The sequence below is a fragment of the Gopherus evgoodei genome, chromosome 1 (assembly GCF_007399415.2).
Source record: "Gopherus evgoodei ecotype Sinaloan lineage chromosome 1, rGopEvg1_v1.p, whole genome shotgun sequence".
Classification (NCBI taxonomy): domain Eukaryota; kingdom Metazoa; phylum Chordata; order Testudines; family Testudinidae; genus Gopherus; species Gopherus evgoodei.
The window spans coordinates 162,083,494-162,109,734 of record NC_044322.1 but is presented as its reverse complement, the minus strand read 5'-3'; the positions used below and the strand labels follow the sequence as shown (position 1 = coordinate 162,109,734).

Genomic DNA, 26,241 nt, shown 5'->3' with positions numbered 1-26,241 from the left:
TGCTTTATGTTAGCAAAGTCTTGAGCATTACTTTAGTTCAGGCCTCAGGCCTCAAACCAGGCCTCTGATACCAAGGTTTATATCTCAGGGCCTCCTCTTACTACAGTTGGGTGCCCTAACTGCATTTCCATATGGTAAGTTGTTTAGGTTTCTTTTAAGTTTAACTCTTAATTGTGTATTTCCTGGGTTTATAACACTTGGTTTGGAGATAATACAATATCCTTGCAATGTATTCAACCTTAAAACTATTGATATAAAGTCAAGCTTCCTTATCCTTAACTCCATGTTAACATAGATTTTTTTACTGGGAATTATTAAATGATAATGGGGATTTTAAGCTTTCTCCAAAACATCTGGTATCACTTATTGTTAGAGATATGTTGCCAATTAGAGGACTCAGTGGTCTTTTCTCATATGTTCTTCAGATGTCAAATACACAAAATATTCACGTGAAAAAGTGCTGTTACTCAGAGCCAAGTATTTTTGTTTTGTAGTCTTATCTGCTGAATAGTCAAGGTAAGCCAAAGGCACCTCATTGACATTAGTGCTGGTATATTTACAATCTTGTTTTTTTCTTTCCAGGTTTTGGCTTTGGTTATTCTATTATAAATGGGCCAGCTAATGCAACAGTCCTAGCTGGTTCAGAGGCTCGGTTTAACTGTACTGTGTCACAAGGATGGCAAATTATCATTTGGCTTTTAAACGGGAATGCTGTTCTCACGACAACTCACCTTGGAGGAGCAGTTGTAACAATAGATCGCTTCACTCAGCAAAATTATACCAGTGGTGAGACTTTTACCTCAGAGCTGATCATCCACAATGTCCAACAGAACGATTCTGGTAAAATAGAATGCAGCATCCAACTTGGTATCCCCAACAGTTATGCCTTTCTTTCTGTGCAAGGTGTGTATGCCTTTTCATTTTTGTCCCAGAATTTTTATTAAATTGTACTTAACAGAAATCCTGTGGCACAATGCCAAAATTACCAATCTGTATGTGTACCGACTTTCAATGAATGCCCTATGTCTGTTATATTTCTCATCTTGAAAGATGGATCAGTAATTTCATGTACAGATTGGCATTCCAAGGTAGACTGAGGCTGCCACTGCAAAAGACTTCAGTTGTGCTCACTTTTTCCTGTAGCAGCTCTTACTCTGTTTTGGGTTGTGTGAAAGTGCCAGAAGCCTGTATCAGTGCTGCCAGCCACTAGTCAAAAACAATCTTTTTTGGCCAGAGTCTTTATGGATTTTTTTCCCTCATTTTTGTACATAAATTTTCTTTTGCATTTAAAGTAGAGCTCCTTCCTACTGTCTGACCTAGGAATAGTCAGCCTCCACCCAGTTCGTGTTGGGGTTTAACATAGTGCAAAAATTTAGCCTGTGAGTTACGAGGTGATATCCTTCATGTGACTGCTGCTGTACACTACAGCATCCAGGATACAGTATACCTTTCATGTATATCAGACATCCTCTCTGTAGGCTTCCTCAAGCATCATTATTAAGAAAATGCATCCAATAAAATGGAATCTTCTTTCCATCTACTATTCATTTGTCCAAAAAAGAAGAAGCCTGATGCCCAGAGCGTCATTTTTTCTATAAACTTTCCTTGATAAACCTGAAGAACATCTCTAAGAGGCAACAGAGAAATAAAATCGTGATGACACATGGTCCTTTAGCTGGTGCAGGAGATATTTCAGTATGGCCAAAGAGTGACACTTCCAAAGCTTTCATTGAACAGATGGTGGAAAACTAAGTCTAGTTGTGAAGCCAAAATGGACTATAACATGGCCAAGAAGCTGCAATGGCTTCACATTTATTTCATGTAAACAGCATCTCTATGTTTTAGGTCTTCTATTTTAATTTCATTTTTTTAACTTGCAAATTTCAAAATATGATTGATTTTTGGTAGCAAAAGATGATTTAAAACTGGGAATAAGACACCATTGCAGTTAAATATTCTGAAGGAACAAATCATCTTTTCCCCCCACAGTTAATGGATCTTTGTTCATCAAAGATCACAACTCAACAGTAAGAAAGAATGAAACAATTGAAATTGTTTGTGAAGCCTTAGGATGGGCTCCAGCTCCAAACATGACCTGGATGATAAACAACTCTTTTGTAGATAAGTCCAGGTATGTTACTAACTACAGTCAAGGATCTAATGATCTTCACAATGAAGTGAGCATCTTAACTTTGACTCTGATGGCCAATGAGACGCTGACTTGTTTAGCTTATATAGAGGCACTTCCTAAGCCCCAGAATGCAACTGTAACTCTTATTGTGCAGGATTCTCTTGCAGGTAAGTGAACATTCTCTATACTATGCCTTTTTGTTTTGTTTTGAAAATCTTTTATTCCAGTTTAAGCAACATGACATCTATATATGTAACAGAATCAAACTCCAGTAAACAGTACAAACGTCACATAATGTTAAATTCACTCCTGTCACGAGCATCATTAAATTCTCTTTATTTGGAGCAGCACAAGGGAAGCAGAACTCTCCCTAATGCTAATTAAGGGCTTCATTGCATACAAAATTGGATTTTCTGCCTTTTGCATGATCTCACCCCATGAATTTAGGCATTGAAAAAAATTGATTCAGGGCATGAAATAACAATAGATTTCTGTCAGTAACATAAACATCTTTTGCTATGTCTTGTTTGTGCAGGACTAAATCCTAATGTGAAATCCTGGCTCTACTGAACTCTGAAAGTTTTGCCATTGACTTCAACACAAGTAGGATCTCACCCCTACACACAACCCAAAGTAAACACTTGTGCACAACAGAATGGACCCCATAAGGTTACACAGCAGGCATGAAGCTGTTCTGCCATTGCAGTTACAGCCTAGGAACCACACTGTGCTTGGTACCCACCGCGCTTCCTCCTGCAGGGTGCTGGCTGTGCCATCAGCCATGGATGACTGTAGAACAGTGGCATTCCAGCTGCATGCACTTTCCCAAGCTTCACTCGAACTCAGGAATTGCCATGCTCGATCAGACCAGTGGACCAACTCGTCCAGTGTCATGTCCCAGATAGTGGCCAGCACCCAAACATATTGCTAAATTCCTGGCCTCACCAGCAACCTGTGGCAATTAATCCCATAGTTTAATATGATCCCAATGCCAGGGGAATCACCAACCAGCTGGATAAGCTGAGCTTCCATCTGCATTGTGCTGCCTGAGTAGCACAAAGCCAGCGGAGCTGGGGGACAGGATCTGGTCCATAAGTGTATATCAGCAAACCTGTTTTTGAGGTAGTGATGGATGGTTTTCTGTTCCAAGTGCTAGCACAATAAGAACAAACAGGACTAGATCCTCAACTGGGGCTAAGCAGCACTTGGTGAAACAGGGGAGGAGGCATGAAAATGCCCTTTTTGGCCCCTCAATCTTGGGAATTACCTGGCCATTTGTCTCCAGTGCTGTAAAGCAGAGGAGTTTCAAGGCTGCTGGAATTAACACCAGCTGCTCATGGTCTCTAGGGGCTGTTACAAAAGGTGAGATTACTGGGGCACAAGGACACTTTTTTTCACCCTTCCTATGGTGGGAGCTGGAGGGGTGGTCTAGAAGCCCTTATGGTGACTCTGTGCCACCCAGAGTTTCCCCTAGGCAGAGGAGGTCCTTAAATCCATGTTTCTTTTAGTGATTGGGTGAGCGTGGAAAAAAGGAGCTGAGTTATTGACATCAAACTGACAGCTCTTTGACTGAGTTGGCACCCCTTGGAGTGTTACATGATACGTGAACCATTCCATGTTCTGAAATGGGTGGCACTGGCATGATGTATACCCAATGATGGGTGTGGTATAAAAACATCGATATATAGATAGACAGACAGACTGGCTGGGCCTTTTACTTTAAGTGTGAGCCATTGTCAGCAAGTTTCTCAGGACCATCTACTTTGTAAAGCAATTGAAAAAGGCCATTTTACTAGTTTTAATAAGACTTCCTCTAAGTTTAATTGCTTCTAATTACTGACTAAACAAAAGAGATCTGTCCTGAGGACTTAATAAAATGATTAAATTCCCCAGCCTACTCATTCTAGAGCTATTGAGGCATCCACCCACAGTTTCCATAGTTACATGCTGTACATTAGAAGAGGAAAAAAACAGATGTCACAGACACAATTAGTACATAATTAGCGATCATATAGGACCATCATGCATTCCTCTTTGGGAAAATGATTATGCAGTAGCAGATACTTAAGATTTCTCAGCATAGGCATAATTTGACATCTATATTTGGAGGGGTGGCTCCAGTCAAGCCAATGGGACCGCGCATGGGGGTGAGGGCGGGCAAACTCTGTGTCTGCCCACAGGGGCACCATTTCGGATTTGGGGAGATCCGCAACTTTTACCACGATTCCAGGGGCTGCTTAGGCAACTGAAAACTCTAATGTTTTTGCAGATAATTTAGAAATATCTGACAGGAGCACTGTATCGAATTCCTATATCAAGAAAGAAAAATAAATAAATATTAGACCCATTCAGCTCTAATACTAACATGTTCTGACATCTTGTGGCAAGTCGCTTATGGGACACTGGTCAGGTTTAAAATTGTAATGTATATTCCTACTCAGATACCTTTACTAAAGTCAGAAGAAATCATCGTGATAATGTAGTCTGATCTCCTGCACATTGCAGGCCACAGAACCTCACTCACCTACTCCTGTAATAGACCCCTCTAACCTCTGGCTGAGTTACTGAAGTCCTCAAATCATGGTTTAAAGACTTCCAGTTACAGAGAATTCACCATTTACACTAGTTTATTCATAATTGAACGCGATATTCCAGATGAGGTCATTTGATCCTTTATTTAACTTATTACATCTGAAAGGAGAGATGGCCAAAGTAAGGCTTGCTAGCTGAATTTCCTAGTGTTTTATTTAATGGCCGAGGGAAGGCATCATGTAATGTTACATTGGGCCTGGCCTACAGGGACTTAACTAATCTGTCAGTTAGGCTATGTCCACACTAGGGGCCTTACAGTGGCACAGCTGTACCGATGCAGCTGTGGTGCTGTAAGATCTCTTGTGTAGCCACTCTATGCTGATGGCAGAGAGCTCTTCTGCTGACACAATTAAACCATCCCTAACAAGCGGTGGTGGCTATGCTGACAGGAGAAGCTCTCCCATCGACATAGTGCTGTGCTCAGTGTGGTGTTTTTTTCACACCCCCGAATGACATAAGTTTTGCCAATCTAAGTCGTAGTCAAGTATCAGGGGATAGCCGTGTTAGTCTGTATCCACAAAAACAACGAGTCTGGTGGCATCTTAAAGAATAACAGTTTTATTTGGGCATAAGCTTTTATGGATAAAATCCTCACTTCATCAGATCTGAAGAAGGGGTTTTTTTTACCCATGAAAGCTTATGCCCAAATAAATCTGTTAGGCTTTAAGGTGCTACCAAACTCCTTGTTGTATAAGTGGTAGTGTAAACATTAGAGAGACTAAGGTGAGGGCTTCCTCACGCATAATTTAGCAAAATACTATAAAAGCAGCAAAGAATCCTGTGGCACCTTATAGACTAACTAACTATAGCTCTCCTGGGGCTGCAGTCCCTGGGACAAGCAGAAAGATCAAACAGGGAAGAGATTAATTTAACTGCCAAACTGAGAAAAGCAGATAATAACGATGACAGCAGTTGAGATGGGGAGTGGCATGGAAACGAAAAGTTTGAAGTCTGTGGCTGTTTATTTTTCAGACTGATTTATATGGAAGTGTTAAAACATACCGGCTGCAGCTGCTCCAGTTCCTTATAGGCACATTCATGTTCTCCATAACATACTGAACTATGAGGGACAATGTGGTACAATGCCATCTTGCAGACACCGCAGGTAGCTTGTAGGAAGTAAGCTAGGCTAGCCACATTCAGAGGGTATGTCTTCACAGTAGCTGGGAGGGAAGTCTAATTTGCAGCACGGGTAGACAAACACCTAAAAATAGCAATGGGGCCTGGGCAAGACAGGCAGTGGCTTGGGCTAGCCGCTTGAGTACGTATCCAAGGGATCAGGCGGGATTGTACTTGGGTGGCTAGCCCAAGCAGCTGCGTGTGCCACTGTTGCCACACTGCTATTTTTAGTGTACTAGCATGAGCAGAGCTAGTGCATGTACATCTACCCCCACTGGGATTTGTGCCACTGCTGGGTAGACATACCCATAGAGTTCTCTGAGCCAGACACTGGATGCAGTCTCATGCATTACATTGTTGACATAACAGCTTTTTACTGAAACCTAAGACTCCCTGCTTCTTCAAGAATACTACAGTCAGTCTGTTCTCATCCATGTTATAAAAAGAAAATTTGCTGTGTTTTACACACAACAATCTTGTTTCCCCCTCCGCTAGATTATACAGAAGATCTCTTGTAATGGATTCTAGTGATAAACAGTAGGAAGTACCATTCCTGCTAGTTCCCTTTCAATCCTGAAAGATGGCTGTGCTCCACTGCAGTGAAAATTCCACACAAATCTCATCTCAAACAGAAGATTCGAGAATAAAAAAAAAATTAAGGAAGATGATTCCTTAAGCAATACACTTTTTTAGGTTTATTGAAATATCTGAAATTATCCTGGGCACTTTGCTTGCAAGACTTGTTTCAAGCATGTAAAGTTTCCTGACATCAATGTGCAGGCTTTTTGTAGCCCTTAATCTCAACAGAGTGACAGTGCATGGGACTGGTTAAAGTATGCACGCTGAAGGAGTTCCCACAGTATGGAAATAAGTTAGAGCTAATGTGAAAGATGCTATTAGAGAATATGCTGACAGGAGACTTATTCGACTTATAGTAACCTAAGGTTATAGAGTATGGATAAAGTAAGGGAAAGAATTAAGGACACTTTTAGAACTCCAAGTATATGATTATTATGCAGTGCAGGTTTCTTGTGCTTAGCTTTTCCTATCAATTAATATGGAATTTCTAATGATAATTAGAGTCCTCTGCTTTTAAATCAACATAGTTCTTGGGAATCACAAGTGTTAAAAACACTCCTCCTGAACAGAGTGATCATTTTGAGTGACAAGTACATTGGAGAAGAGCTGGTACACAGCACAGGAGCAGTGCCATTGGCACCTTCCTGCTTCTACATTCCAATGCTGGCAAGTCTTAGTGATCCATCTATGTCAATGCTCAAGGGCAGGCACTGAACGAAAACCTTCCCTTGCTCCCTCTTTCTGCTCTGTGCTGCCTGAAAAGCCGACTATTCCTGAATTCGACCTGAGCAGCCATCTTACTTTGGCAAATGAATAGGCCATGAAGGCTCAAAGGCTGGTTAAATGAAAATCACAAGAACAAATGAAGCTGATGTAAGAACTATTCCTCAAATCTTAGCATCCCAGTTTCTATATTTACCAAGAAATGTGAAACTAGTAAGAGGGTAGTGTTTGCCAAAGTATAACATTGCAGCTAATAAACAGAAATTTTAGGCTATCACATATGGAGATCCGTTTATAGGACTCATTAAAAAAATATTGACTAACACACCTCTATTTATCTATATACTGCTTGTATCTAACCTTGATATGACTTAGCACAACAAATTATTTTCTGCATGTATCTTATCACAAATCTGTATTAAAGTTAACTGAGAAAGCTATTACAAGAAGCTAAATATAAAAACAAGATCTTAAAATAAGAGTACTCACAATAACTGATATTTGGTAGCAATAACTTACTAAAAACATAATTAAACATACAGGAAAGATTAACATTTATTTCATATTTTAACTACCTTAAAATCTCCACAACATTTTGTACGGAACAATATAAAATAAAATAAAATAAAATGCAGATTTATGCTGTAGATTTATTTCTTCTGTGCAAAAAAAATTACAAAACACTTCACAATTGATTTATACATATTAACTATGAGGCTGCAGATTATAATATACTGGTAACCTCAGAAGTGATGGCAAGGCAGAACAAAAGCTATACAAGGACAATCTTAGGAAGAATGATTGAAGATAGAGACATGGAAAATTAAGGGCTTGATTCTGCTTCCCTGAATGTAAAATGGGAGTTTGCCACTTATTTAAATGGAAGCAGGATCTGGATGGTTAGTTTTCTCAGGGAGTGCGTTAAGAGCCCTAGACCAGAAAGAGGGATGAAATTTATTGTGATGAGATTTGAAGGAGGACAGGATTCAGAAAGATGCATAGAGAAGGAAGCTGTTCCAGAGGTTGAGCGCACAATGGGAGAAGGATTGGTTGCTCAAAAAAACTGGGATGAAGGGGGGGAAAAATTTGCTGTTTGAGGTGTGTAAGGAATGAAGTGAACAGAAAGTATTGGGGGGAATTAGGTATGTTGTGTTTGGCCGGAGGAGGAGGATGGATGCGTTCATACACAGGATTTCCATTACTCTCAATGGAATTAATGTTCACACACATAAGGGCAAAATATCCTTTTAGGAGAGAGAATTAATAATGACCATTGAAATGGAGACAATACATTCTTGAAGAGCTCTAGATGGATAAGGATATGTATTAAAGTTGGAATCCAGGAACATTTTGGGTAGTAGTTTATAATTAGATCCAGGAGCAGCCCCTCAATGCTTAATTTGGTTAATTTGCATGATCAATTTATGTGCTGATAGTTCATAAGGATTAGAGAAGAGACTAATAATTTGTGAACCATTCAATCTTTGGAGTGTTCAGAATTCAAATTCAAGTCCAAATTTTGCGGCTGGGGCTATTATGCTGTAATGGGCCAATCCAAAACTCCAGAACATCGGCAAACTTTGGTGAGTCTGAACCTGTATCCAAAGTTTGCCGTTCAGGTCCATCTTCAATTAGGAACACTAAAAAGGACATGAGACACACAAATCCAGTGCAACCGAGGCAGTATTATCAAGTCTGTACAAACCTTGTGCTTTTGGGTTGGATTTGCAAGTTTGTTTTAATACAGCTACCAGGGCTATATTTTGGACTGCTTTTGGAGCCGGCCTTAGCTTTTGGGCTGGGGCTGCTCACGCAGTTAGGAAGATCAAAGATTGGTTCAGTTAGTAAAGAGCACCACAGATATTGGATAAGCCTGATGGACAGGGCCATATTACCATCAGAAGACATGTCTATTGCAGGGGCGGGCAAACTTTTTGGCCTGAGGGCCACACTGGATTTTGGAAATTGTATGGATGGCCGGTTAGGGGAGGGGATAGTGTCCCATCCCCCACCCCCTATCCACCCCCCGGGTCACCTGCCCAATCCAACCCTCCCTGTTCCCTGGCAGCCCTCCCCAGGACCTCTGCCCCATCCCTCCCCCCCTGCTCCCCTGTCCTCTGATTGCCCCTGGAACCCCTGCCCCTGACTTCCCCCTGCTGCCCCATCCAACCCCTCCTCTCATTCCTGATGGCCCCTTGGGACCTCTGCCCCATCCAACCACCCCTTCTCCCAGTTCCCTGACTGCCCTAGAAACCCCTGCCCCAACCGACCCCTGCCGACCCATCGAACCCCCCTTCTCATTCCTGACTGCCCCCCGGGACCTCTGCCCCATCCAGCCCCCCTGTTCCCCACCTTCTGACCACCCTGATCCCTATCCACACCCTCACCCCCTGACCACCACCCCCCAAACTCCCCTGCCCTCTATCCAACCCCACTGCTCCCTGCCCCCTTACCGCACTGCCCGGAGCACCAGTGGCTGGCAGTGCTGCAGCTGTGCCACCTGGCTGGAGCCAGCCACAAAGCACCGGGGCAGGCCCTGGCTCTGCAGCTACGCTGCCCCCGGAGCTCACAGCCCCGCCAGCCAGAGCATTGCGCCAGCGGTGAAGGGAGCTGAGGCTGAAGGGGAGAGGGAACAGCAGGGATAGGGACTGGGGGCTAGCCTACCGGGGCAGGAGCTCAGGGGCTGGGCAGGAAGGTCACATAGACCAGATGTGGCCCGCGGGCCGTAGTTTGCCCACCTCTGGTCTATTGTATGTTGACAACTAGTTAAAGGGTAAAAGCTATCATTTTAATGTTGATTATTTCGATGGATATATGGTGAGCACCTTTTGTTTATGGCAACCAGAAATAGGGATACATTGAATGATTTTGAAACCACCGGATTTAGCATTATAGGTTAAAAAAAATTCGAATCATAGTTATGTGAAAACATGTAAATACATATTGTACATCACTATGCAATCTTATATGTTATAGTCTAGGAGGCAGGAATGTGTCAAGGTTAGCAATCTCAAACTCAATAGATGTGTTGTTAACATGCTTGTCCTTTACAGTGGACAACAGAGGTTTTTTTGAATTATGCACAATGAATGCGATCTAATACCTGTTGAAGCCAATGGAAAGACTCCCATTTGCTTTCAGTAGGGTTTAGATTGGGCTCAGAATGTCTACAAAAAACATTTAAATGGGAAGAATGAAGAAAATTAGCAGCCTGGATTTGTCAGAAATATAACTAGCAGATAAAGTAGAATAATTGTAACAAAGAATTATTGTGATCAAGGTATTTTGTGGTGCTGGGTATCATCAATATAGGGTAAAGTCATTTTGAACACAAATGAAAACACAATCCATCTCTTGTTTTAAATAATCAACCAGTAATTTAATAATGCTTCCAGAAAGTTGGTCATGCGCTTCAGAAAAAGAAAGGTCACAGCTCTGCTAGTGTAATGCTTCTTCATTTCATTTAATAGAAAATGGTAACCAAGAAGACAGCACGCGGACACGGACTATTATACTTGCAGTTACACTGTCAATTGGTTTTCTTCTTCTGATCATTATTATTTTTATCATAATATACTGCTGCCTAAAAAACAAAGGTAAATGGATTTTTGCTACTGGCTCTGCATTTTTTAAACCTTAAATTAGATTTAATCTATTATTGTTTCAGTTAAAGCACAGTGCACAGTTTGGTAAGGATTGTTCAGGGCAGAGAGGTGATTCTGTTAACCAGTGGCTTGTAGATACTACAAACAGTTGCCTGCTGAGTTCTTCTGATATAACTTGTTTCCAGTAGCATTGGTGGCTCGTTAGTATTTCCGTCAGTAGTAAAAAGGAAGGGTAAGATTTTCAAAAGTGGCTAAATGACTTGGAATACAAATCTCATTGAAAGTCAGCGTACATCTACACCTAGATTTGTACAGCTATACAATGTACACCAGCTACAAATGCATTCAGTAAATTCTTTCCTAGCATTAATTTTCCATGTAAGTAAGTGCACCAGGCTGTTCTGTGACTGCAGACAGGAGGGGAGGAGAGCTATGAGACAATTTCTGTATTAAAATACAGTCTGAACTGTGAGAAAGTGGGAGAATCTCAGTAGCAAGCCTTATTTTATTTTGCTGTATTTTAAAAAAATTTCTTCCTTTCTTTCAGAGTCCACCTATCAAAAGGAGTTGAGGTAAGTTGAATACCATGGATTTCCCCCTCTGCTATGCTCCTTGTATATTTCTACGGCACCATAAAAGAGCCATTAGAGCCCCAGATCTGTCCAGGAGAGAACTGTGCAAGGCAGCTTTACACTGCCCTATAAGGCCCCTATTGCAAGCCTAGGCATAAGGGGTGTGCCAGAAGAGGTGGGGGAGGACCACATCCTATAGCACTGTGGGAATTCTGAGCAGTGCTGTCACCCACAGGCTCCCCTTCTAAATTATTCTGGGGCCTCACTGGCTCCCCTCAGCAGCCTAGAACCCTAAGGAAGCAAAAGTGGCTCAAAGCCACCAGCATCACCCTCCCCCACCCTGGGATGCAAGTTTTACGCTGAGCCTCTTAGGCTACACTGCAAGCTACGGGTGTGATTTCCTGCTTGTGTACACATACTCGCTCTAGCGAGTATAAATAGCAGCATACCAGGGTTGCACGGGCAGCAGCAGCCGCTTAGCTGTCTTGAGTACAAACCTGCCCGATCCCCATGGGTATGTACTCGGCACGGCTAAGCCATACCTCGGTGCTGCTGTGGCTACACTATTATTTATACTCGTGCCGGTTCTCATCAAGTTAGTGTGAGCTATACGGGACTTATACCCCTTGTTTGCAGGACAGACATAGCCTTAGAGGTACAGCCCAAAATCTTATTCCACTTTTAGTTTTCTCCCCAAAATGATTATACAATCAAGTCTACATTATTGGATGTTATAACAGATACTGTGAATCACTACCTTTGAAAAAAATAACCCCCCATCAGAAAATTGCCCATTACACTCATTGGAGCGAACTAGCAACACCATATTACTGAAAACTGTAACTGATGTTCCCATAAAACTTTTGAAAATGATCAAAATGATTTAGTAATTGAGTTCCAGATTCAGCAATATAACTAAGCATGTGCTTAACTTATAAGCATGTGAGCAGACCCAATAAAGCCAATGAGAATATTCAGGTAGCCAAAAATTAAGCATATGCTCAAGTTCTTTACTGAATGTGGGTTTAGATTTGATCCTATACTTCTAGATATTCCTATTTTGCACCAGACTTCCTCCAGCCTCACACTTAGCATTTGCAACAAATTCCACAGGAGGTCACTGTGCACCAGAATAGCTCTCTCTTCCAAGTTTCAGTCAAGATTACAGTAGATTTACAACTTGCACAGAGTATAATCCGACTAGAATTTCTGTGGTACAGAAGAAAGGTTGAAACTGAGACAGATTGATGCAAATTAAATGAGACAGTTTGGCAGACAAATTAGATGATGTCCCCTGCTTTTTTAAGGATCATTAGTTATACTATATAAAAAGCTGCCAGTGATAACTGTCAACTCTTCCTACTTAGTATCAGACATGTCTGAATACAAAGCAAACAAATTGTTTTTGCATTACTGCATTAGGTTGAAACACCTTAAAATGTAGGATCCTGTTAATCAGTATTAAGATCCTATTTGTCAGAACTAACGTGAACAGAAAAACTTTCAGTGGGGGTACTTTGTGTTATACTTTTTAATTTTTTAGGTGACCACTGTGAATCCAACTATAGTTATTATATGCTTCTGGGACAGTTAATCCTACTTTGTTTTCTGTCTCCTAGCTATTTTTGATTAATGAAAATACCTTCCCTCTCACCCCATGATACTTAACTTCTTTAGTAACGTCTTGTGTGAAACCTTGTCAACAGCCGCTTGATAATCTATCAACACAGGTACAACAACACTACATAAATACATTTTGTCATTTGGTTCTCCTTTATCCACTATGTTATTGACCCATTAAAAGAATTCAAAGAGATTAGTGAAACAAGGTTTTCCTGTGAAGAAACCATGCTGAGTAGTCCCTATCATATCATGATCTTCCAGGTGTTTTGTTATTCTGTTTGTAATTATTGTTTCAACCAATTTATCAGGTACAGATGTATAAACTGGTTGGACTAAATCAACAAAGCATCTGAGGCCAAATTCAGGTCTAAGTCAATTTGTATTTTTGATTCAAATAAAACTGCTGCAAAAGTATCTGTCATTATGGATCCTGTTCTGAGTACTGACCAGATTCACTATATAGATTAATCCTGCTAGGGCTGGACCTATTGGTATATCTACATTGCAGTTTGACACTGGCCTGTGCCAGCTTACACGGGCACACAGGGTTTGGTCGAAGGGGCTATTTAATCATTGGGTAGATATTTGGGCTCAGGCTGCAGCTAGGGCTCTGGGATCCTCCCATATCACAAGGTCGTAGAGCCCAAGCACCAACCTGATCTTGAATGTCTACCCTGCAATTCAAAGCCCCTTAGCCTGAGCCCCACGAGCCCAAGACACCTGGCATGGGTCAGCCATGGATTTTTAATTGCAGTGTAGACATACCATATGATTCTCTGAAGAGGTAATCTACACAACAGATGAAGTCAGTAGTTCAGGGAGAGTACATGCTAAAACACAATGTTTGAATCTCTTGTCCTCATCCAGGTTGCCCACACCCTCTGGTCTCTGTTCACGGAGGACCCACACAGTGTTTTTTCCACAGGTTTTGAAGGAGTGCAAGGCAGGGCATAACAGTTATGTCTGGTTGCTTCTTTCCTGCATACACATATTATTAAAATAAAAAGGAGCTTGAACTGGGCCCATGGTAAATTAAGTTGTAGCTTCAGGCAATGCTACATGCCTTTTAGTCCCTAGTCTAATACAAGAAGTCCTGTTGATTTCAGTGGGACTACTCACATGATTAAAGTTAATCACATGCTTCAGTACTTTGCTGGCTCAGGGCCTTAGGGTTTAGACTGAATTTAGGAACTCAGCAAAGCAAAGACTTTAAGTACATGGGCAACTTTACTCATGTGAATGGTCCAATGAAGACAAAGGTGCTACTCATCTGTTTAAAGTTATATGAGCGTGTTTGTAGCACTGGTGCATTTGTTTTCTCATTATGTCTATAAATGAGTGATCGCTGTCCCCAAATACTGCATTGGAACGACTCTGGTTTCATATAGGGTTTTAAAAAACTCATTGAAGTCTACTCATCTGATCCTAACATATATTTATTTAGATCTATAGAAGCAGTGAAAATGCCCCTGTCGGACAGTCTAGGCACCTTGTACATTATGTTAAAAGTACAGAAATAAATGCAGCAATTTCCCCACATAATGGGAACAAAGAAAAAAATCCCACTCCAGCTACAAATCCCAGCCCTTCTTCTGCATACCCCTGCCCTTAGCTGGTTTGTTTCTCCCCAGAAGCCTGGGTAAAGAGATGGGCCTTGCAGCTTGCCCTGGAGGACCCCAGACTTGGGGCTATTTGGAATAAATGACGAGTAAAATCCCTTGTAGCGCAACAGAGTGATAAATAGAGATGTATTATCTGTATACCACTGGCTACAAATGTAGGTCTCCACCCTGCAAATGTTTACATATGTGCTTAACGGAGGAGTAGCCCTATTGACTTCAGTGGGATGACACACCTGCTTGAGGTTAAGCATGTGTGTAAATGTTTGCAGGATCAGGGCCATAGGTCAGATTGTGACGGAGCTTTACATGGTGTGTTTGGGAGGGTGCACACAAGAAGCCTCCTGTTGCCTTGCACAGCTTGCAAAAAGACCTGTCAGTTATACCCCCTCCATTTAACTCCAGGTGTGCATCTCACCCCAAAGGGGAGCGTGGAGGGGGGGAGGTAGAGGGAGAGCCATAGGCTGGCCTCCCCACCAAACTGGCCCACTGAACCACAGGAAGCTGCTTGCACCCTCCTGTATGGTGTGGGGAGGCAGAGAGAGCAGACTGCATAGTTCCCCTGTGCACAGGGGTACTCCTCTATTGCTCCCAATGCAGGTCTGTGGTTAAATCACACAATCGAGGTCAGAGTATGGGGTTGTGCTTTAGTTTTTACAGAAACTTTGAAATGGGTCACAGATTTGAAGTCTTAAGATGTTAATCATCTTAATTTCCCAAATGTTATTAAGTAGCTGATCAGAACTTTTCAAGCAAATCCTAGTTAGGATTTATACAAGACCGTGCATGCAGTAGGTAAATTCTTTCAAGGATTATACATTATTTTTCTTTACTTTTTTGGAAGTTGGATACATCTGCAAGTCCTTTGACCCAGATCTTCAAAGGTATTTAGGTATCTACCATGAAAATCAATGAGAGTTAGGTGCTGAAATACCTTTGAGAATTTGTGCCTCTCTCTCTGTTGGATACTGCCTAAGAATGCTTATAGAATGTAGGTTTTAATGATTGGAATTTTTATTTCCAGAAAAGTTTCAACTAAGAAAACCAATGATGGTAGTGTGAAGACCAGGAGAAGCAGTGGTAATGACAATTCTGGATACAGTCCCGAGGACCCAGTGTACACAAAACAAATGCCAAGTGAGTCAAACATGTCAGTGATAATGAAGCAAGCGTAATAGAGTTGGCTTACCTATTTCCAAGAAATGTGCATTTTTTACTCTGTGCTACTTAAATAAAGTCTTAGAATACACAATAAATTATGGAAAACACAATGTGTGCCTGACCCTATTCAGGAAAGTTCAGATCTCTCAGAATGCTAGGGTGTTTGGAGGCTTCCAAACACAGTTGTAGTTGTAGGGGTGGACCTTTGCCCAAAAATCTAAGTGAACATGTGAACTGAGCATTTGTGAAGTTGTAAAAACTTTGGTTATTAAAAAAAAACCTTCCATGTGCCTTTTCATTTCCAAATTCCTGCGAGGGCCAAAGATGGAGGTACCAGAATCCCACAAGAAAGACTGTTCTTGCAGTGATTTACAGTTTGACTGAAAGCAGAAAATGCAAGAAACATCACAACAAAGCCTGTGGGCATGAGATTTCCAGTCCAGTTTTGCAGATATTCCAATAGTTTAGCTAACTCTTGGAACGTTGGATGCTTTTCTGAATACAATCGCACCTATGATTGTTTTAAGGCTCGTCCATCACTATTATTTTGCTACCCATATTACTTAATAATAATTGCAGTTGGTTCTACCATATTTTTTTAGTTAATTCAAGCAATAAATGTTGTATTGTTCATTCATGCAGGGTGACCCACAAAAGTACTACTCTAGGAATGATATCTCTGGGTAACATTTCAATATTCTCATAGTTTTTCAGGCATGGGTGGGTATTTCTTTGGTTTATTATCTTATACAATAGCACAGAGATATTCTTAGAGGATGATATATTTTTGGATGATATACTTATGGAATGGTGAACCCCACTGACATGGTCAGCTTCCCACCACAGTACATTCTGTTATTATGTAGCAGAACTCTTAATAAGAGCTGGGCAATTGTTTTTTTTGGGTGAGGGCTGAGGAGAGAGGGAATAGTAAATTACCCCACAAATACATTTTTGGGAACACTAACAACATTCAAGAATTCAGGACAAATTTGGTGACTAGTTCAGCCAAAAAAGGCTGATTTTTTTTTGAAATGTTGAAATATTTAGTTTTGACATTTTCAAAATGAACTATTTTGATGTTTTGTTCCAAAGGCACATATTCTTGAAAAAAATGCCATTTCAAACTGACATTTGAACTGTTTAGTTCAACCCAAATCATTTTTTTGCAGTGAGAAATATCAAAATACAGTTTCAGTTCTAAAATAACTGACTTTTCCTCTTGTGTTTTTGGTTTGGCCACAGAACCAAAAAAACTAATTATTCACTCAGCTCTAGTCTTAACTGTATAGACTATATAATCCTGGGAGTGGGGGAGGTTAAAAACCCAACAACCACGTTTTAATGTGGTGGTTTTTATAATGTTTGCATTCACCAATGGTGACCACAGACTTGTGGCTAGGGACTTGGTAGACCACTGACTGCTATACCACGTCTGGAAGATGTAGATGGAGGTACAAAAGTTGGAAAGAGTCCAATTCATTGAACAGCTTATGTTTCCCCACAGAAATGCAAGGAAAAACAATTGTCCTTTGCAATCCTTTTCTCCATGTTGCTGAATATATGTATGAAAATGTACTAGAGTTAAGATTTTAGCAATAAACGACTAATGTAATACAAATTCCAGCTCCCAGACAGGCCTGTTCTTGAACATATATAAACAAATAAATGTAAATCTCAACCAAATCCTCAAATCCTTGCTTGCCACTTATTTATAATCAGATTCTTTTTCTGTATCAGACATTAAAGGATGTAAAATGATTGCACACAGCATATAATCCAACTATGCACACTTTTTCCTAAAAAACAATTAAATATAAAGAAGTGCATCTACTATGAAGATTGCAGGGTACACAGAAGCAATATTTTGCTATTTCATAAAGTATATACTTAGACAAGCTTAGATAAACTTCAGCAAGAAGATTCAACAGTCTCAGATCAGTGGTTCTCAAAGCCAGTCTGCTGCTTGTTCAGGAAAAGCCCCTGGCGGGCCGGGCCAGTTTGTTTATCTGCCGCATACGCAGGTTCAGCTGATCATAGCTCCCACTGCTGCAGTTTGCCACTCCAGGCCAATGGGGGCTGCAGGAAGCAGCGTGGGCCAAGTTATGTACTGGCCGCCACTTTCCGCAGCCCCCATTGGCTTGGAGTGGTGAACTGCGGGGGCTTTCCCTGAACAAGCAGTGGACTGGCTTTGAGAACCACTGTCCTAGATGAGCTCCTTGAAAATTCATTAGGCAGAAGTAATTCTGCAAAACACCCCAGTAACAAATCAGATTTTATTTTTATACCGGAATGATTTATGGTTCATGCCATGTTGGACAGTGAATAACAATGATCTTACATATTCTTCTGTTACAGGAATCGCCCCTCTTCCCCCAATGGCTTCCAACTTTTCGCCCAGAAGAAGATTTAGAAGTCAGTTCCTCATCAGAGGTAATTGGCAAATAACCCACTGAGATCTTAACATTTTCATATAGCCAATATGTACTATATTTAGATCATGGATTTCTACAGGACTCTGAAATTTAAAAGCCAAGTAGGGCTCCATTCTGGCCTTCAACTTTATCTCCTTTTAGCTTCTATGAAGTGCCTGCTTTTCAGGACATACACTGGATGCTAATGCTAGTTTCTAAGATTTGCATCTAAAACTAAAAATCTAAAATTTGGTTAAAAAGATTTTTGTTTTTTATTATAATGACATTACACCTTCTTATCAGCCTGGGATATAACTACGCAAGATCGAGGCTCCTTATCATATGCTCTTTTCTAGTCCCAACCACCCAGTCCCATTAGATTATGGAGTTTTTTGCCCTGCTTTCAGTGTGCAACTTTTCCCTGCTTTTGTGTGCAATAGTTGGCTAGTGTTCTGTAGCTCATAAGATGCTGCAATTCAGTAGCACTGTATGTACATAGGGCCTGATCCAAACCACCCTGAACTCACTGGGTGAGTTTCCATTCATTTCAGCAGCGTTTGGATCAGGCCCTTATGTTGTAAAATGTTTTGAGATGACGTGGTGATATAGGTATAAAGTACACTAAGGGGCATGCCCTTGGAACATGCTTTAATGCGATGGCTATTTTACCGGAACTTCTCTCAGGAAACTTTCCTCTTTAATTTCAGTGGAAGTAGGGAGAAGTGGATGGACCATTATCAAAGTGCCATTGGTTAGAAAAGAAATGTGAGCATACTCTGTGGCATAAAAGATGGCAGTGTATCATTCACAAGACTATCTTCTCACACATTTAGCTGAGCTGGCTTCTCTAACCTCAGTAATTCATGATCAGGATTATATGGAAGTTCATTTCCTCTATGATTTTTGTTCTTCTCAGCATGTAAGTCTCTTGGTCTATTTGATTTGGAGCTGAGAACAATAGCTGTTACAAGAAAGCACCAGGATGACACTGACTGACAGACTCAGGTGAATGTAGGAACAACAAAGTGACATGAAGAATGGTGTAGCTCAATTCCATAATCTCCCCTGTATAGTACAGAATAAAGTTATAGGTTACCACAAAGTAGCAATGTGGCAAGACTGCAGTCCCTTGACCACTACAGAGACTTAAAAAGCTAACTTCTATATACAGGTGTCTCCCTGGCCTCTCTTGTGTTACTCTCTCCTGAGAAGGCTTTGACAACTTGACCAACCACCCTGTTCCATCTAAAGTTCTTTTGTAGACAGATCCTAGCAAGCTGGTCTGCAAAACTCATGATGCAGTGTTTTTGTCAGAGTGCTAACTCGATAATTTCACAAATGCCCCTAGCGTTTCCTTGTTCACTTTGGCATATTGATATTGCGGGATTTAGTAAGTACTTAGCCATACAACAAAATATTTCTGGTTTATGTATTTATTTTTCTAAAAAAACTCAGAAAAGACCTTTTATGCCTGCATCTTCCTCCTCTCCAAGGGTGAAATCCTGGCCCTACTGAAGTGAAAGGGAGTTTTGTCCATTTTGTCAGTCCTTTGCTATTCTAGATTTTCAGGCTTATCTGATTTGGCATCTGAAACTACTGTTGCTGCTAGAAGTTACAAGTACACTAGTACAGTGAAGCACATATTTGCTCACAAGGATAGGCCATTACACTGTGAGTTCTTTGTGGACTATTTTAGGACATTTTGCTATTGCATGAAGCTATGCACAATGAAAAGAATAGGTGTATTTATGTGTTTAAGTGCCCAGTACTAGGTACCTAATATGTATTTAAAATAGGCACAAATGATGTTACATGCTCAGAATGAGGTGATGAAGCCTTGCATTGCTGACTACAGTCTAAGGGTGAGATTGTGACTTTAGACACACACAGCATCACTTCCTTTGCTATCTTGTATGGTTACTTGATACTGGTTCCACTGCACATGCTTTAAAATGCTGCACATATGCAAGTGTTTTTTTCTGTGGTGTTACAAAACAACTGAAATGAAATATGACCAAATAATGGTTTCCATGTAGATTCATGCAGATTACTATTTACTGTTACTTTTAATTGAAGTTGAATGAATAGTTGTAGTACAAGACTCATTTTCAAATAAAACTTGCTCAAGAAAAGTTAGCTTTCAGTACAGCTAGCTAGTTTATTATTTAAACTCTCCCACTTTTGTATTAATTGAAGCTATTCCATTTGCAGCAGATACTGACTCACACATTGCTTGCTTGGCCTTTGCCATGTACTGTAAATTGGGATCAGTGGTGCAGATATATAGAGCATGTGTGATTTGCACAGCTTTTATAAGCCAGCTAGCCAGGCCTGATTCTCTTGATTTGAAATCAGAATTTTCCTTCTTCTAGCTGGATTGCTGAACCCCACCTACCCAGGCTCACACATTAAAAAACAAAACCTCTGGGCATTCTCACGAAGACTATGTTGAAAATCAACATAAATATCCTAAGCAGCCCTGAACTGTCTGAGAAGGGGCATTACTAGGTACAGCTCTAAGCCTTGCAATACCATCAAACTTGGAGGCCTCATAATGTTGTGCTTCCACCAGTCTTAAAGGACCAAGAGGCTGGTTGTCTGAGGATGTGTCAACACTGCAAAAAAAGACCTGTGATAGTGAGTCTCAGAGCCCAGGTGGTCTGACTCAGGCTCACAGGGCATGTGCGATGGGGCTAAAAAATAGTAGTGTAGACCTTTGGACTCAGGCTGGAACCTGGGCTCTGAGACCTGCCCCCCACAACGGTTTTCAGAGCCTGTTCTCCAGCCTGAGCTTCTACACTGCCACTTTTAGTTCCAGAGCGTAAGCTTCACGAGATCAAGACACTTGACCTGGGCTCTGAGACTCACAGTTGCGGCTCTTTTTGTTGCAGTGTTGATATAACCTAAGATGAAACAGTTCTCTATCCAGTGTAATAGTAGAAGATGGGGATTGCGACTCCTGCATAATCACAGTAACAACACAGATTTGCATTTTCCCTGCATGATTTTTTGCTGGGCCACCTGATAACATTTTCTTTGTTTTCAGATTTCATGTCACTAGTACAGATACTAACATTCTCACGAATTTTACAAGTCCTTTGACTCACCATGTTTGGCATCTAAAATGAAAGATACAACTTAAAGCATGTATGTGCCACACAAGTGAATGTAGGACCTTGTGCCCATTCAATATGGCTGAAGCATGAAGAAGCAGAGTTCAGTATTTTTACTCTTGTTTGTTCCCTTCTCTACTCCTCCTTGCTTAAGTGTAGCTTCAAGCTCTAACAGCTGGTAACACACTTAGGAAATGCTGGTCTGCTCCACATTAATTTATTCTGTAAATTTGTAAAAGAGCTTTAGTATGCCCACTAACACTTCACCAGTATTCTCTCAGGAAAGAGTCAGTGATGCGGCATTCAGTTCCTATGTACTCTCGTTTCTCTTCAGATTGTATAAATCTTTCATCTTTACTAAAGATTTCTGTGGACAGGAACATATACCAGTCTCCGTACCAGTCCCATATGGTTTAGTGGTCAGGATTCCTGGTTTTCACCCAGGTTCAATTCCTGCTGTGAGAACAATGCTTTGGGGGGAGGGATAGCTCAGTGGTTTGCACATTGGCCTGCTTAACACAGGGCTGTGAGCTCACTCCTTGAGGGATCAATTTAGGGATCTGGGGCAAAAATCTGTCTGGGGATTGGTCCTGCTTTGAGCAGGGGATTGGACTAGATGACCTTCTGAGGTCCCTTCCAACCCTAATATTCTATGAAAATTTATGAGTTTATACAACACACTGAAATCTTGTTTATTTTGAATGAGATGTTTCAACATATAGAAAGCTGAGAACTATCTTCTGATGATATCTGGTATTAATTCACTGAAGAGTGAGCCTAGATCTTTCTCTATATTATGCAATTTAGAAACTTCTCAGGATAACTACTTAAAATAATCAAAAATCTTTCTGGGTAGCCATTCTATTTCAGATGGACTGCTAGCTAACAAAAATATCACTAATGCAAAGGTGTGAGATATGTTCAAAGCAATTGAAGATGCAACATCAAAATCATCACTAGCTCTTTTAATTGTTGCAACATTATCATGAACAGTTTGACAGTTGTCTTTCATTATCTCCCATTTTCTCACCATTGTCTGATAAGCTTTTGAATTTTTGGAACCCTGGATAGTCTCGCAATATAAAGATGAAGCATTTCTCTTAAACTAGCTGTCAGTCCAGTGTGCTGGCAGACCCTGGAAGGGCTGTGTTGCCTGTCTCTGATTTCTCACATCAGAGAGGAAGACAGGGCAAAGTTAAGGTGGTTTACATCTACATCAGTAACTGCAGGCACGTTCTTTTACAGAGGTCAAGAATTACTCTGAGGGTGAAAACTTTTTGTAATAGTTGTCAAGGTTCCTTCCCCACTCTGAACTTTAGGGACAAATGTGGGGACCTGCATGGACACTTCTAAGCTTAATTACTAGCTTAGATCTGGTAACTCTGCCACCATCCAGAAATTTCAGTGTCTGGATCACTTCTTGTCCCCCCACACCCCCGAAAACCTTCCCCTCCCTGGGCAGCCTTGAGAGGCTTCACCAATTCCCTGGTGAATACAGATCCAAACCCCTTGGATCTTAAAACAAGGAGAAATTAACCATCCCTCCTTCTTTCCCCCTACCAATCCCTGGTGAGTCCAGATCCAATCCCCTTGGATTATAAAAGAAGGAAAAATCAATCAGATCTTAATAAGAAAGCTTTTAATTAAAGAAAGAAAAGTAAAAAAAATCATTTCTGTAAAATCAGGATGGAAAATACTTTACAGGGTAATCAGATTTATATAGCCCAGAGGAACCCTCTCTAGCCTTAGGTTCAAAGTTACAGCAAACAGAGGTAAAATTCTCTTAGCAAAAATGGACATTTACAAGTTGAGAAAACAAAAATAAAATTAATCTGCCTTGCCTGGCTGTTACTTACATTTTTGAAACATGAGAGACTGGTTTAGAAAGATTTGGAGAGCCTGGATTGACATCTAGTCCCTCTTAGTCCCAAGAGTGAACAACCCCCAAAACAAGGAGCACAAACAAAGATTTCCCTCCACTAAGATTTGAAAGTATCTTGTCCCCCTATTGGTCCTCTGGTCAGGTGTCAGCCAGGTTTACTGAGCTTCTTAACCCTTTATAGGTAAAAGAGACATTAACCCTTAACTATCTGTTTATGACACCCACCCCAAATCTCAGACAGTGTGGAACCACACTGGCGATGATTTCTTCCTAGAACTTTAGAATAAACAGATTAATAAAACACATGCACTTTTACATATACTACTAATTATGTACAACTACAAGATTTTTCACATTTTAAGGACAATTTTTAACCAGTTGATTCTGGGAAACTTTTATGGGAGAGTGCATCAGCTACTTTGTTAGAAGCTCTTGAAATGTGTTGAATTTTGAAATTAAAATCTTGGAGAGCTAAACTCCACCGAAGAAGTTTTTTATTGTTTCCCTTGGCAGTATGAAGCCACTTTAGCGCAGCATGGTCAGTTTGTAGCTAGAAACGCTGTCCCCAAACGTATGGGCGTAGCTTTTCCAGGGCATACACAATGGTGTAGCATTCTTTTTCACTGATTGACCAGTGGCTTTCCCTCCCAGACAGTTTCTTGCTGAGAAAACACATCAGGAGAAATCTGACTAGGCCCATTCCTGCATTAAAACTGCTCTACACCACGCTCAGATGCATCTGTGGTTACTAGGAATGGTTGTCAAAGTCTGGGGCCCTTAGCACAGGGTCAGACATGACTGTTGCCTTAAGCTGGTTAAAGGCCTTCTGACACTCATCAGTCACTTTAACTGCACTTGGCTGTTCCTTTGGTCAGGTCGGTTAGTGGGGCAGTGATTTGGCGTAGTGTGGACAACATCGCCTGTAATACCCGGCCAAGCTAAAGAAGGATTGGACCTGTTTCTTTGACTTTGGGACAGGCCACTTTTGGATAGCATCCACTTTGGCCGTAGGGGGTTTATCGTTCCTTGACCCACCTGGTCCAAGGTAAGTCACTCTGTTTGGCCTATTTGACACTTTTTGAGCCTTAACAGTTAGTCCTGCCTGCCTGATGCGCTCAAAGACTTTTCCAAGTGTTTGGGTTCTGCCCATGAATCAGAAATGGTCACATCATCAAGGTAGGCACTGCAGATTTCCCAGTCCTGCTAGGAGACCATCTACAAGTCTTTGGAAGGTGGCGGGTGCATTTTGCAGCCCGAAAGGAAGCACATTAAATTCATACACCCCTGCATGGGTGATGAAGGCTGACCTTTCCTTGGCGGGTTCATCTAGCAGTACTTGCCAGTACCCCTTGATTAAGTCTAATGTAGAGATGAACTGGGCACGTCCTAATTTCTCCAATAGCTCATCGGTGCGTGGCATTGGATAGTTGTCGGGATGAGTTACAGCATTTAGCTTACGGTAGTCCACGCAAAAACGTATTTCCCCATCTGGTTTGGGAACTAGAACCACTGGAGATGCCCATGCACTGTTAGAGGGGCGGATTATACCCATCTGTAGCATGTTTTGGATCTCCCGTTCTATAGCAGCTTGGGCATGAGGAGACACCCGGTAGGGTGGGGTTCTAATTGGGTGAGCATTACCTGTATCAATGGAGTGGTATGCCTTTTCGGTCCATCCTGGGGTGGCTGAGAACATCGGGGCGAAGCTAGTACACAGCTCCTTGATCTGTTGCCACTGCAGACATTCCAGGGTTGTGGAGAGGTTCACCTCTTCCACGCCACCGTCACTTTTTCCTTCATAGTAGACACCTTTAGGCGACTCAGCATCATCTCCTCCCTGGGCTGTAAACTGACAAACCTTTAAGTCTCTGGAATAAAAGGGCTTTAGAGAATTAACATGGTACACTTAGGATTTAGGGTTGAGGTGGGGAATGCTATGAGATAGTTAACAGCTCCCAGGCGCTCTTGGACTGTGAATGGCCCTTCCCATGACGCTTCCATCTTATGGGCCTGTTGCGCCTTCAAGACCATAACCTGGTCCCCTACTTTGAAGGAACACTTTCTGGTATGTTTATCATACCAGGCCTTTTGCTCTTCCTGAGCATCCTTTAGGTTTTCTTTAGCAAGAGCTAAAGAGTGTCGGAGGGTGCTTTGTAGGTTGCTTACAAAGTCTAGAAAGTTAATTCCCGGAGAAGGCGTAAACCCCTCCCATTGCTGCTTCACCAACTGTAATGGTCCCTTAATCTCATGGCCATATACAAGTTTGAATGGTGAAAACCCCAAACTGGGATGTGGTACAGCCCTGTAGGCAAAAAGCAACTACTGCAACACTAGGTCCCAATCACTGGAATGTTCATTTACGAATTTACGTATCATGGCCCCCAAAGTTCCATTAAACCTCTCCACCAGGCCATTGGTTTGATGGTGGTAAGGGGTGGCAACCAAGTGATTCACCCCATGAGCTTCCCACAGATTTTTCATGGTCTCTGCCAGGAAATTAGTTCCTGAATCTGTAAGGATGTCCGATGGCCAACCTACCCTGGCAAAAATGTCTGCTAAGGCCTGGCACACAGTTTTAGCCCTGGTGTTGCTTAGAGCTACTGCTTCCGGCCATTGGATAGCAAAATCCATGAAAGTCAGTATGTACTGCTTTCCCCTGGAGGTCTTTTTTGGGAAAGGACCCAGAATATCCACAGCTACTCGCTGAAATGGGACCTCAGTTATGGGGAGTGGCTGGAGAGGGGCTATGACCTGGTCTTGGAGCTTCCCCACCCGTTGGCACACCTCACAAGACCGGACATAATTAGCAACGTCCTTGCCCATTCCCTCCCAGTGGAAGGACTTCCTCAAACGGTCTTTGGTTCTATTCACCCCAGAATGGCCACTGGGATGATCATGAGCTAAGATCAAGAGCTTTCCCCGGTACTTAGTTGGAACTACCAACTGTCTTTGAGGATGCCAGTCTTCCTGGTGTCCACCAGAAAGAGTCTCCTTGTATAAAAGTCCTTGTTCTACAGCAAACCGGGATCGGTTAGAAGAGCTGAGAGGCAGTTGGGTGCTCTGTGCCGCCACCCAAGCTTTCTGAAGGCTGTCATCAGCTTCCTGCTC

The 26,241-nt window shown here is 41.6% G+C and overlaps 1 protein-coding gene across 1 annotated transcript in view; it reads left to right on the top strand.

Moving 5' to 3' along the window:
- IGSF5 (immunoglobulin superfamily member 5) overlaps positions 1-26,241 on the top strand; it is a 47,243-nt gene that overhangs the window by 9,157 nt on the left and 11,845 nt on the right. The window contains 7 exon segments of the mRNA XM_030552224.1: positions 583-903; positions 1,990-2,298; positions 10,615-10,740; positions 11,297-11,321; positions 15,588-15,700; positions 18,083-18,116; positions 18,118-18,157. Of these exon segments, the coding sequence (XP_030408084.1) occupies positions 583-903; positions 1,990-2,298; positions 10,615-10,740; positions 11,297-11,321; positions 15,588-15,700; positions 18,083-18,116; positions 18,118-18,157 (968 nt within the window).